Source organism: Bombina bombina, chromosome 4 (genome assembly GCF_027579735.1).
Source record: "Bombina bombina isolate aBomBom1 chromosome 4, aBomBom1.pri, whole genome shotgun sequence".
NCBI lineage: Eukaryota > Metazoa > Chordata > Amphibia > Anura > Bombinatoridae > Bombina > Bombina bombina.
Genome location: NC_069502.1, coordinates 1,076,606,077 through 1,076,620,413, shown reverse-complemented (window position 1 = coordinate 1,076,620,413; position 14,337 = coordinate 1,076,606,077). Strand labels below are relative to the sequence as shown.

Sequence of the window (14,337 nt, the reverse complement as noted above, 5' to 3'; positions counted from 1 at the left end):
GTTCGCACCGTTTTTTTTGGCTCAATTGTTTGGACTCATGGCACAGTCAATCAAGGTGCAATGAGTTAGAGCCGTCACACCCACAAAGGGCCGAGTTACTTTGGCGCCGGTTTCGGCTAGTATTTCTCACTGTGGGTTGGGATGCTGGGAGATGGAGTCCGTTACGCCCAAGAGGGGCGGGGCTATGTCACTTTTGCGCTCTACACTTCCTTTGTGATCGGAGGGTAGAGTTTTTTTCATAGGCTTAGTGATGGGTCAGAAGGTGGTGTTAGTACTGTGCTGCACGGGGTCAGATGGAGCAATTTTAAAGTGTGATGTAATTGCCGTATCTGATCAGTTCTAATTCAAATGTGGGCTTTGTATTGTAAATTAATGTGAATACACACTCCCAAGGAAAAACATTTAAGGGGGCAGGGACAAACGTTCTTTGTTATTGCTCACTTTAATTCCTGTTGTTTTGTTCAATTAAATTTGGAACAGAACAGGAGCACATATAACGTGAGGTTACTTTCGAATTTTAGAGAGTCCTGTCTCCAGCAATGCCTTTGCAGCTGCTTGCAGCTTGTATTCAGAAGCTGGCATTACCTTTAAACAATAACTTATTTTCATGTGTTTATTTTTGTTGTGATACTCCTAATACGATTAGGAGTCTGGTGTCACTGGTTAACCCATGCCACAATTTCTTTCAAGATTTAAAGAGACAGTACCATTTTTTTTTTTTACATGTTATTTTTATTGCATAAATTCAGCTGTTTCCTCCTTTGTGTCTATAGGATGGAACAACTGCACACAAAGGGCAGTTTCTTTCAGGATTTAAAGAGACAGTACCGTTTTTTTAATGTTATTTTTATTGCATAAATTCAGCTGTTTATTTGTTATATCCTCCTTTGTGTCTAAAGGATGGAACAACTGCACAAAAAGACAGTTTCTTTGAAGATTTAAAGAGACAGTAATGTCTTTTTATGTGCAAATTTTATCAAGGAATTTCTGTTTCTTTGTTCATTCATCCCTTGTGATTCGGGATGGAACAAGAGCGTACATAATGAAACTTGTTTTCATTTTTGTGTGTACCTTCTTTTTATAAAAAAAAAATGTTCTTGTACCTACTCTCTTTAAGGAGGTGGCTATTAGGAACAGGTTGATAATGGTTAAGTTATGCCATTCTTTTCTCCTATAAGTGTTCCTTGGAAATCTATGACCCACATTCGGTGCCCTACGGTTCCTTTTACATTTCGTGCGGAGTTATGGTGTTTCCACGAGGTGGGGAACATTCCTAGAGGAAGTTTTTTAGTAGTTACTATTTCCAATGCTTCCTCCATATTAAGGAGGGATATGCTTTGGGATTTTCCGAATTCTTGGTGATGTTCCTGATAGCTGACGCTGTCAGGGACTCTGGACGGACGGTTCCTAAGGTGGAGGGGACTATTTCCATTTTGGCTAAGCAATCTACTATTCCTGTTGAGGATAGTTGGGCATTCTAAGACCCTATGAACAAGTGGGTGGAGGGTCTGTTTTATAAGATTTGCTGTAGCATCCGGCTTCGTGCACACCTGTGCGGCAGCGCATTGATTTGATATAAAGGGCATCCAGATTTATCATCTCAATGAGAGGTGTTCTTACATTGTGAGTGAGCCCTCTCTTCTTTGGGATTCCCTTGTCCGTTCCTTCACAGGGACAGGGACTGTATCAGGTCTGTTTGTAGTTCCTAACAAAAGAGGGAACGTTCAGACTTATCTTAGATCTCAATAGTCTAAACAAGTTTCTCAGAGTTCCATCTTTAAAGATGGAAACTATTCGTACCATTCTTCCATTGATCCAGGAGGGTCAATTTATGACTACCATGGATCTAAAGGATGCATATTTTCATGTTCCTATCCACAGAGATTATTACAAATTCCTGAGGTTTGCCTTTCCGGACAATACATGCCGATCCCTTCAGTCCAATCCTCGGCCGTCGGGGGCTTAGTGCATGGAGGCAATTGGATTGATGGTGGCAGCAATGGACATCATTCCGTTTGCTTGTCTTCATCTCAGACCTCTACAACTGAGCATGCTCAGACAATGGAATGGAGATTATGCAAATTTGTCTCCTCAAATAGATCTGGATCAGGAGACAAGGGACTTTCTTCTATGGTGGTTATCGCAGGATGATAGGTTGGGTGATAGTGACAACGGACGCCAGCCTGATAGGATGGGGTGCAGTTTGTAACTCCCTGAAGGCTCAGGGTGTGTGGACTCGGTTGGAGTCTCTACTTCCCATCAATATTCTGGAGTTGAAAGCAATATTCAATGCGCTTCGGGCTTGGCCTCAGTTGGCTTCGGCCAAATTCATCAGTTTCCAGTCAGACAGCATCACGACTGTAGCTTACATCAATCATCAGGGAGGAACAAGGAGTTCCTTAGCGATGACAGAATTAGCCAAGATAATTCAGTGGGCGGAAACTCACTCTTGTTATCTGTCGGCAATCTACATCCCAGGAGTGGACAACTGGGAGGCGGATTTTTTGAGCAGACACATTTCATCCAGGGGAATGGGAAACTTCATCCAGAAGTCTTTGCCAATCTGGTTCTCAGATGGGGCAGGCCGGAGCTGGATCTTATGGCATCTCGTCAGAATGCCAAGCTCCTGAGATACGGATCCAGGTTCAGGGATCTTCAGGTCGAACTGATACCTTGACAGTGCCTTGGTCGTTCAACCTAGCTTATGTGTTCCCTCCATTTGCTCTCCTTCCTAGGGTGATTGCTCGAGTCAAACAGGAGAGGGCTTTGGTGATCCTCATCGCTCGTGCGTGGCCTCGCAGGACTTGGTATGCCGATCTGGTGGACATGTCATCTCTGCCACCGTGGAAGCTTCCATTGAGGCAGGACCTTCTTATTCAGGGACCCTTCCATCATCCAAATCTAATTTCTCTGCAGCTGACTGCTTGGAGATTGAACGCTTGATTTTATTTAAGCGAGGGTTTTCTGACTTGGTCATTGATACCTTGATTCAGGCACGTAAGCCTGTTACTAGAAAAATTTACCTTAAGATATGGCGTAAATATCTTTGTTGGTGTGAATCCAAGGGCTACTCATGCAGTAGGGTTAGGATTCCTAGGATTTTGTCTTTTCTCCAGGAAGGACTGGAGAAAGGGTTGTCAGCAAGTTCCTTAAATTGGCAGATTTCTGCTTTGTCTATCTTGCTACATAAGCGTCTGACAGACGTTCCAGATGTTCAATTTTTTTTGTCAGGCTCTGACTAGAATCAGACCTGTGTTTAGATCAATTGCTCCTCCTTGGAGTTTGAATTTAGTTCTTAATGTTCTTCAAGGGGTTCCGTTTGAATCTATGCATTCCATAGATATTAAGTTATTATCTTGGAAGGTTTTATTTCTGGTAGCTATTTCTTCTGCTCGCAGATTCTCCGAGCTTTCGGCATTACAATGTGATTCTCCTTATCTTATTTTGCATTCTAATAAGGTGGTGTTGCGTACCAAACCTGGTTTTCTTCCTAAGGTTGCTTCTAACAAAAATATTAATCAGGAAATTGTTGTTCCTTCATTGTGTCCTAATCCTTCTAAGAAGGAGCATCTGTTACATAACTTAAATGTGGTCTGTGCCCTGAAGTTTTACTTGCAGGCGACTAAAGAATTTCGTCAATCATCTTCATTATTTGTTGTTTTCTTTGGAAAACGTAGGGGTCAGAAAGCTACGGCTACCTCTTTCTTTTTGGCTGAAGAGTATCATCCGTTTTGCATATGAGACTGCTGTACAGCAGCCTCCTGAAAGAATTACGGCTCATTCTACTAGGGCTGTGGCTTCCTCATGGGCATTCAAAAATGATGCTTCTGTTGATCTGATTTGCAAGGTGGCAACTTGGTCGTCTCTTCACAATTTTTCCAAATTTTCCAAATTTGATACTTTTGCCTCGTCAGAGGCTGTTTTTGGGAGAAAGTTTCTTCAAGCAGTGGTGCCTTCTTATTAGGTTCCTGTCTTGTCCCTCCCTTTCATCCGTGTCCTATAGCTTTAGTATTGTATCCCATAAGTAAGGATAAAATCCGTGGACTCGTCATATCTTGTAAAAGATAAAGTTATTTTTTTTACGATATGACAAGTCCACGGCCCACCCTGTCATTTTCTAAGACAGGTCTTTATTTTTGTTAAACTTCAGTCACCTCTGTACCTTGGCTTTTCCTTTCTCTTTCCAACTTCGGTCGAATGACTGGAGTGGGAGGGAAGGGAGGAGCTATATATACAGCTCTGTTGTGGTGCTCTTTGCCTCCTCCTGCTGACCAGGAGGCGATATCCCATAAGTAAGGATGAAATCCGTGGACTCGTCATATCGTAAAAGAAATAAATTTATCAGGTAAGCATTAATTTCCTTTTTTGTTTTTGTTTTGTACTCAGTCAGGAGTGAACTTTTTTTAGGGTTTCTGTTAATCAAAGCCTAACTGTGTCCTTAACAATTCTTTAGTAAGATTTGTTCAATGTATTGTGTATACTTTACATTGTTTCCCCAGGACCTTGGTTAGTGGGTGCACCACCTGGCTAAGATTATTGTATTTTAAAACATACTATCAATATTTGTCAGAAAGGAATTGCTATAATTGGTTTACAAAGTTCATTTTTTTTTTTTTTCATTGAGGTTGAAATTGTTGTATAAGCCACTTTTAAAATGGACACATTCTAAAGGTTTCTGGTTTAAGTACTTAAACTAGCAATTAGTTTTAGACATTTAAAGTGAATGCCAATTTTCATGTGAAAGTGCTCATTTTGTTAAAAAAACTATTAGAAACCGGGGCACTTTCATTCATAAAAATTGACATTGATTTTAAAAATACTTACATTTTTCTTCTGAAACACAGGATCGCCGATGCTCTCGCCTGCTTCTTCCTGGTTAACTTACCCAGCAATGACGAAACCGGCTTCCTCCAATCACGTCGTTGCCTCAAGTAATGATTCCCCCGGGGGGGGGGGAGCCGTGATCGGAGGATGCCGGAATCGTCATTGCTGACGTATGAAGATGCTTGCGACGGGCTGGTGAAGCGCTGGAATGGCTTTAAGAAAACGGGTGAAATTTAAACTTTTGTGATTGAAAGTGCCCCTGTTTTTTATTGTATTTTTAAAAACCGGGCACTCATTCTTGAAAGTTTACATTTAACTTTAAAAAAAAAATTCTTGTCTGTGTGTGTGTTTAAGGATCGGCCCAGATCAGTGACTTTGTAGCAAGCAGCAAAGTGCTCTGAGAATAACGCATTAAAATGTTTCAACTTTACATTTTTTTTTCAACCCTAAAACAGTTGATTTGTGATGTTGCTGGAAAAATCTTTAGCATATAAATCCCTAAACACCATTTTTGTTTGAAATCAAGAGAACAGAGTGAGAACCGCAAACCGTTTTACACTTAATTCATCTGTATTTGTTTTTCGGACACATCACTACTTTTTATTTGATCTGTAGCAAGGATGTCTGTTCTGTCCTTTTGCAAGCAAAGCAAGAATAGAAAGATGATTCACAGTGCCATGTAAAGAGTATAGATTCTTTATAAATATGGTCCAGATCTCTTAAGCTGTGGAAAACCTGTATTGTTTTTAATTTAATGATGGAGGTATTTATGGCGCTTATCTGTGTTTCCTTTAGGGATCTGCTGAAGATACCACTGGCACACAGTCTTTGGCTGGGTTATTAAATAAGTGCAAAACTCCTCAAGGGCAAAGGTTGATAAATCAGTGGATCAAGCAACCGCTTATGGACAAAAACAGGATTGAAGAACGGTATGTGAGAATTTCTGTTTAGTGCAGGATTACTTCTGGTGGTAAATATTAAGGGCTTATTTGTCTATCTTGTATTAATAGGGTCAGTAAACATAGAAAATGTTACTTAATTTCTGCACTATATAAGTAATAATAACTGTAAAAAAGAAAGTAAGTTAAATATATAAGCCCCCAAAAGTGTTCTTAACTTACCTGCATCTCCATCCTCTTCGGCACTGCAGCTTTTTTCTAATCACAGCATGCACGATTGCGCTGTACAACTAAATGTAGCTGGTTCCCTCGCTGAGTAAAGCTAGTTATCACTCTTTTGGGAGAAAGGTTCTTCAAGCTGGGGTGCCTTCTGTTTAAGTCTACCTGTCTTGTTCTCCCTCCCTGTTCATTCCATGTCCTCTAGCTTGGGTATTGATTCTAACTAGTAATTGGAATGACGTTGGGGACCACGACCCCTCCCTTAAATTTTCATCAGTGAGTGCCCGTTTTTTAAAAATACTTTTAAAAACAGGGGCACTTTCATTGATGAAAATTAACATTGCACTGGATTTGAAGAAATACTTACCTTTTACTCCTGCAAAACCGGATCGCCGATCTCAGCCTCAGTTCCTCTGTACTTACGTCAGAAATAACAAAACAGTCTTCCTCCAATCATGGCTTGCACCCCTCGTGATGCCTGGCTGTGATTGTAGGAAGCCAGTTTCGTCATTGCTGTGGTCTACAGCAGGAAGAAGAAGGAGGGGGATCGTCGATCCGGCTTTGCAGGAGTAAAAGGTAAGTATTTCTTCAAATCCAGTGCAATGTTAATTTTCATCAATGAAAGTGCCCCTGTTTTTAAAAGTATTTTTAAAAACCGGGCACTCATTAATGAAAATTGACATTCACTTTAAGATTAGACAGTAATTTTTTCTAAACCTCAGGCACCTCTACACCTTTTTGTGTTGTCTTCTTTTTCCATTTCCCTTCAGCTAAATGTCTGAGGCTAATGGGAAAGGGCAGTGACACTTAACAGCTTTGCTGGGGTGCTATTTGTCTCCTCCTGATAGCCAGGAGTGAATATCCCACTGGTAATTGGAATTACGTTGTGGATGCTCCATGTCCGGAAAGAAATAAATTTATCAGGCAAGCATACATTTTTTTTATTTTGTTATTTTACGATCTTGCAGTTTTTACAGAAAATTAGTATGTATAAAATAACTAACCATACAAATAGTAGATACATTTACAGTTACACACCATTCTGATTTCTTGTAGGGGTTGCTTAACCCAACATGATGTATGCTCTTATTCTTGTGCACACTGACATGTAGCAAAAACATAAGGGAAAAAAAATAACCCACACAAAAACACTACTGGACCAAAAATCAACAAGGTCCCACATTTATATTGATTCCTGTCATTGTTATTTCAGAGAAAAATTGATCTATTAGTCCTTAGATCACTGGTTTTCAAACCTGTCCTCAGGCCTCCCTAACAGACCACATTTTGCGGATTAGCTGAACAAAGTAACAAAATTGATGATGGGATACAGGGTCAAATGTCTAATTATTCCTTATAATGACGTCAACAATCCATTATACTGTTGTCTGATACAATTGCACAGATACAGATCACACACACCCACTTGTCCAGTATTGACTTTGAAAGGTAGACTTATATGGGGTCTCCAAAAACCCACTGGAATAAATATATACCCAGGTTGTAAACAACAATCTTTATACTGGTATTAATATTCCAGAATATAGGTAGCAAAACCTCTGGGATTTAGTTAGTCTTAAGCTTCTATTACAGTAAGTGTAGATACCCAGTGCAATACAAATAACCAACCAATTTAAAGTGTATAGTAATTTTGGGTAAACCACACTTAACCACATCACATATATTTGCAAATACACCTGTAAGACAGCCACAGCCGCGATTAGCCGATCGGATCGAGATGATAGTAAGACAAATTCTTTGAGATACTATTTAATCATGTGTCCAATCTCATAACGGGGTGTTAACAATTTGCACAGTGTGTATTAAAGTACGTGTGGAACAATCTTACCCTCCTATTCTCAGTGACCGGAGGGTTTCCGAAGCGCCGGCGGCTTATCGCATCCCACCACAGAGGCCTCTCTCTACACACAGCTTGTCTTCTCTCGCTTCAGCGTGTGACGTATCCTCGTCTGGGAGCCGGTTCGGACGACTATTGGTTAGCGCGTGGGTGTGTGTTGAGGCAGGCAGCCAGCCTATCTTGAGCTATTCCGTTGCAAAGATCCGTGCTTCACTGGATGGCCCCAACTGTGTATAAGCATTAAAAAATTTTTTATTGATGAAGTAGTTTAAAAACTTTAGATTCATCTGCATACAGATAGGGAGGTCGGAACAGATGTCCCCCTTAGCTAGACTGAATTGCGGCTGACGCGTTTTGGCTTGCGCTGTACTCTAAGCCCATTAAAAAAACACTAGTATAGTGCTTCCTTAAAAACATGCTCTAGCTATACAATTGGTCGAATTCCACCCAATCAGATCACACTGATCATTTAACCAATTCCTGATATATGCCTACTTTCAAACATTTCCACACCTTAATGTTTTCATTATCACCAAATTTTCTGTCACGCTAAAGGATTAATCCCATTTTGTCTACAGAATTACGCTAATTTATACCGCCATATGTATTTGATGAAATCATTCTGTATCCTCGTCCACAGACTACACACAAATCCGGTATAAATTAGCATTCAAAGTTTATTCACTAAATATTGTCAGTTCTAGTTCAGATCTAATTTGGAATTATAATCCAAGTATACTACTTATGATTCTCTCTAATTTTGTCTGGTTATACATCTACACTATTAATAATGGAAAAAGGCTCCCTCATGCTCTCCTGAGGTTCACTGAAAGCGGACTGTACTTATGTACATATGAAATATGGAGAAGGAACGTGTGTACTTATGTACATATGAAATATGGAGAAGGAACGTAATGGGGTTCTGTTCATAACGGATTATTCCAATGTTTGAGAGTAGGCATATATCAGGGCCAGGAATTGGGTAAATGATCAGTGGGATCTGATTGGGTGGAATTCGACCAATTGGATAGCTTGAGCATGTTTTTAAGGAAGCACTATACTAGTGTTTTTTTAATGGGCTTAGAGTACGGCTCAAGCTGAAACGCGTCAGCCGCAATTCAGTCTAGCTAAGGGGGACATCTGTTCCGACCTCCCTATCTGTATGCAGATTAATCTAAAGTTTTTAAACTACTTCATCAATAAAAGTGTTTTTAACAGACATAATCAGCTGGTTAGTAATCCTGGTTATTTTACCTGCTCTCATCCAAGGTAATCCTGAAAACCTGGCCTGTTGGGGAGGCCTGAGGACAGGTTTGAAAACCAGTGATTTAGATTAACGGCACAACAAAATGAGGTTGTTCATTATTACTATGGGGATCACTTGATAGATAGACCCCCTGTTTAAGAGGCGCGTCACTGTTTACCAAATAAGATATGCACTTCCTTTTAGCTTCAAAATATAAATATATTTAACATAAACCTTTTATTTTATTCAAAAGATATTGTTTGTTTAATAGTTCTTTTGTTTTCATAATAACATTTTCTATCCCTTTAATGTTTAACTATAATTTGTTGTGTTCAGAATAAAAGCTGCTCTGTGTTTAACATCACAGTTTTTAGCGCCACACCCATGAGCTGTTGTAGCAAATAAAATGAGTTTGTGTGGTGAGGCTATAAGCAAGAGTTTACAATGGAGTGAGGAATGTATGACTGAAGGTGTGCCAGACCTGTATCATTTGCTGCCTGCTGGATCTCCATAAGCTTCTGTGTTGTGTTTCTTGCTTTGTAAATTACTGTACTGTGCTTCACTGCAAAACACTTTTTCTCCAACATAGGTGTGTCCGGTCCACGGCGTCATCCTTACTTGCGGGATATTCTCTTCCCCAACAGGAAATGGCAAAGAGCCCAGCAAAGCTGGTCACATGATCCCTCCTAGGCTCCGCCTACCCCAGTCATTCTCTTTGCCGTTGTACAGGCAACATCTCCACGGAGATGGCTTAGAGTTTTTTAGTGTTTAACTGTAGTTTTTATTATTCAATCAAGAGTTTGTTATTTTAAAATAGTGCTGGTATGTACTATTTACTCAGAAACAGAAAAGAGATGAAGATTTCTGTTTGTATGAGGAAAATGATTTTAGCACCGTAACTAAAATCCATGGCTGTTCCACACAGGACTGTTGAGAGCAATTAACTTCAGTTGGGGGAACAGTGTGCAGTCTCTTACTGCTTGAGGTATGACACATTCTAACAAGACGATGTAATGCTGGAAGCTGTCATTTTCCCTATGGGATCCGGTAAGCCATGTTTATTAAGATAGTAAATAAGGGCTTCACAAGGGCTTATTAAGACTGTAGACTTTTTCTGGGCTAAATCGATTCATTATTAACACATATTTAGCCTTGAGGAATCATTTATTCTGGGTATTTTGATATGATTATATCGGCAGGCACTGTTTTAGACACCTTATTCTTTAGGGGCTTTCCCTAATCATAGTCAGAGCCTCATTTTCGCGCCGGTATGGCGCACTTGTTTTTGAGGACAGCATGGCATGCAGCTGCATGTGTGTGGAGCTCTGATACATAGAAAAGTCTTTCTGAAGGCATCATTTGGTATCGTATTCCCCTTTGGGCTTGGTTGGGTCTCAGCAAAGCAGATTCCAGGGACTGTAAAGGGGTTAAATATAAAAACGGCTCCGGTTCCGTTATTTTAAGGGTTAAAGCTTCCAAATTTGGTGTGCAATACTTTTAAGGCTTTAAGACACTGTGGTGAAATTTTGGTGAATTTTGAACAATTCCTTCATACTTTTTCGCAATTGCAGTAATAAAGTGTGTTTAGTTTAAAATTTAAAGTGACAGTAACGGTTTTATTTTAAAACGTTTTTTGTGCTTTGTTATCAAGTTTATGCCTGTTTAACATGTCTGAACTACCAGATAGATTGTGTTCTGACTGTGGGGAAACCAAGGTTCCTTCTCATTTAACTATATGTATTTTATGTCATAAAAAAATTTAGTAAAAATGATGCCCAAGATGATTCCTCAAGTGAGGGGAGTAAGCATGGTACTGCATCATCCCCTCCTTCGTCTACACCAGTCTTGCCCATACAGGAGGCCCCTAGTACATCTAGTGCGCCAATACTCCTTACTATGCAACATTTAACGGCTGTAATGGATAATTCTATCAAAAACATTTTAGCCAATATGCCCACTTATCAGCGAAAGCGCGACTGCTCTGTTTTAGAAAATTCTGTAGAGCATGAGAACGCTGATGATATGGTTTCTGAAGGGCCCCTACACCAGTCTGAGGGGGCCAGGGAGGTTTTGTCTGAGGGAGAAATTTCAGATTCAGGAAACATTTCTCAACAAGCTGAACCTGATGTGATTACTTTTAAATTTAAGTTGGAACATCTCCGCGCTCTGCTTAAGGAGGTGTTATCCAATTTGGATGATTGTGATTATCTGGTCATTCCAGAACCACTATGTAAAATGGAAAAGTTCTTAGAGGCCCCGGGGCCCCCCGAAGCTTTTCCTATATCCAAGCGGGTGGCGTACATTGTTAGTAAAGAATGGGACAGGCCCGGTATACCTTTAGTACCTCCCCCCATATTTATAAAATTGTTTTCCTATAGTCGACCCCAGAAAGGACTGATGGCAGACAGTCCCCAAGGTCGAGGGGGCGGTTTCTACTCTACACAAGCGCGCCACTATACCCATAGAAGATAGTTGTGCTTTCCAAGATCCTATGGATAAAAAATTAGAAGGTCTGCTAAAGATGTTTGTTCAGCAAGGTTCCCTTCTACAACCAATTGCATGCATTGTCCCTGTCACTGCAGCCGCGTGTTTCTAGTTTGATGAGCTAGGAAAGGCGATTATTAGTAATTCTTCTTCTTATGAGGAGATTATGGACAGAATTCGTGCTCTTAAATTGGCTAATTCTTTCACCCTAGACGCCACCTTGCAATTGGCTAGGTTAGCGGCGAAAAAATTCTGGGTTTGCTATTGTGGCGCAGAGCGCTTTGGTTAAAATCTTGGGCAGCGGATGCGTCTTCCAAGAACAAATTGCTTGACATTCCTTTCAAGGGGAAAACACTCTTTGGCCCTGACTTGAAAGAGATTATCTCTGATATCACTGGGGGCAAGGGCCACGCCCTTCCTCAGGATAGGTCTTTTCAAGACCAAAAATAAACCTAAGTTTCGTCCCTTTCGCAGAAACGGATCAGCCCCAAGGGCTACGTCCTCTAAGCAGGAAGGTAATACTTCTCAAGCCAATCCAGCCTGGAGACCTATGCAAGGCTGGAACAAAGGAAAGCAGGCCAGGAAACCTGCCACTGCTACCAAGACAGCATGAAATGCGGGCCCCCGATCCGGGACCGGATCTGGTGGGGGGCAGACTCTCTCTCTTCGCTCAGGCTTGGGCAAGAGATGTTCTGGATCCTTGGGCGCTAGAAATAGTCTCCCAAGGTTATTCTCTGGAGTTCAAGGGGCTTCCTCCAAGGGGGAGGTTCCACAGGTCTCAGTTGTCTTCAGACCACATAAGAAGACAGGCATTCTTACATTGGGTAGAAGACCTGCTAAAAATGGGAGTGATTCATCCTGTTCCATTAGGAGAACAAGGGATGGGGTTCTACTCCAATCTGTTCATAGTTCCCAAAAAAGAGGGAACGTTCAGACCAATCTTAGATCTCAAGATCTTGAACAAGTTTCTCAAGGTTCCATCGTTCAAGATGGAAACCATTCGAACACTTCTTCCTTCCATCCAGGAAGGTCAATTCATGACCAAGGTGGATTTCAAGGATGCGTATCTACATATTCCTATCCACAAGGAACATCATCGGTTCCTAAGGTTTGCATTCCTGGACAAGCATTTCCAGTTCGTGGCGTTTTCTTTCGGATTAGCCACTGCTCCTAGGATTTTCTCATAGGTACTAGGGTCCCTTCTGGCGGTGCTAAGACCAAGGGGCATTGCTGTAGTACCTTACTTGGACGACATTCTGATTCGAGCGTCGTCCCTTCCTCAAGTAAAGGCTCACACGGACATTGTCCTGGCCTTTCTCAGATCTCACGGATGGAAAGTGAACGTGGAAAAGAGTTCTCTATCTCCGTCAACGAGGGTTCCCTTCTTGGGAACTATAATAGACTCCTTTGAAATGAGGATTTTTCTGACAGAAGCCAGAAAAACAAAACTTCTAGACTCTTGTCGGATACTTCATTCCGTTCCTCTTCCTTCCATAGCGCAGTGCATGGAAGTGATAGGTTTGATGGTAGCGGCAATGGACATAGTTCCTTTTGTGCGCATTCATCTAAGACCATTACAACTGTTCATGCTCAGTCAGTGGAATGGGGACTATTCAGACTTGTCTCCGAAGATACAAGTAAATCAGAGGACCAGAGACTCATTCCGTTGGTGGCTGTCCCTGGACAACCTGTCACAAGGGATGACCTTCCGCAGACCAGAGTGGGTCATTGTCACGACCGACGCCAGTCTGATGGGCTGGGGCGCGGTCTGGGGATCCCTGAAAGCTCAGGGTCTTTGGTCTCGGGTAGAATCTCTTCTACCGATAAATATTCTGGAACTGAGAGCGATATTCAATGCTCTCAAAGCTTGGCCTCAGCTAGCGAGGGCCAAGTTCATACATCAACCATCAGGGGGGAACAAGGAGTTCCCTAGCGATGGAAGAAGTGACCAAAATCATTCTATGGGCGGAGTCTCACTCCTGCCACCTGTCTGCTATCCACATCCCAGGAGTGGAAAATTGGGAAGCGGATTTTCTGAGTCGTCAGACATTGCATCCGGGGGAGTGGGAACTCCATCCGGAAATCTTTGCCCAAGTCACTCAACCGTGGGGCATTCCAGACATGGATCTGATGGCCTCTCGTCAGAACTTCAGAGTTCCTTACTACGGGTACAGATCCAGGGATCCCAAGGCGGCTCTAGTGGATGCACTAGTAGCACCTTGGACCTTCAAACTAGCTTATGTGTTCCCGCCGTTTCCTCTCATCCCCAGGCTGGTAGCCAGGATCAATCAGGAGAGGGCGTCGGTGATTTTGATAGCTCCTGCGTGGCCACGCAGGACTTGGTATGCAGATCTGGTGAATATGTCATCGGCTCCACCATGGAAGCTACCTTTGAGAGACCTTCTTGTTCTAGGTCCGTTCGACCCACTCCAGCTGACTGCTTGGAGATTGAACGCTTGATCTTATCAAAGCGAGGGTTCTCAGATTCTGTTATTAATACTCTTGTTCAGGCCTGAAAGCCTGTAACCAGAAAAATTACCACATAATTTGGTATATCTGTTGGTGTGAATCTGCAGGATTCCCTTGGGACAAGGTTAAGATTCCTAAGAGTCTATCCTTCCTTCGAGAAGGATTGGAAAAAGGATTATCTGCAAGTTCCTTGATGGGACAGATTTCTGCCTTGTCTGTGTTACTTCACAAAAAGCTGGCAGCTGTGCCAGATGTTCTAGCCTTTGTTCAGGCTCTGGTTAGAATCAAGCCTGTTTACAAAATTTTGACTCCTCCTTGGAGTCTCAACCTAGTTCTTT

General features: G+C 41.7%; 1 protein-coding gene across 1 annotated transcript in view; it reads left to right on the top strand.

The window, feature by feature from the left end:
- The window catches only part of MSH2 (mutS homolog 2), a gene marked incomplete in the record, with an annotated part of 816,329 nt that overhangs the window by 26,368 nt on the left and 775,624 nt on the right, over positions 1-14,337 (top strand). Inside the window, 1 exon segment of the mRNA XM_053712233.1 lies at positions 5,620-5,753. Coding sequence (XP_053568208.1) covers positions 5,620-5,753 — 134 coding nt within the window.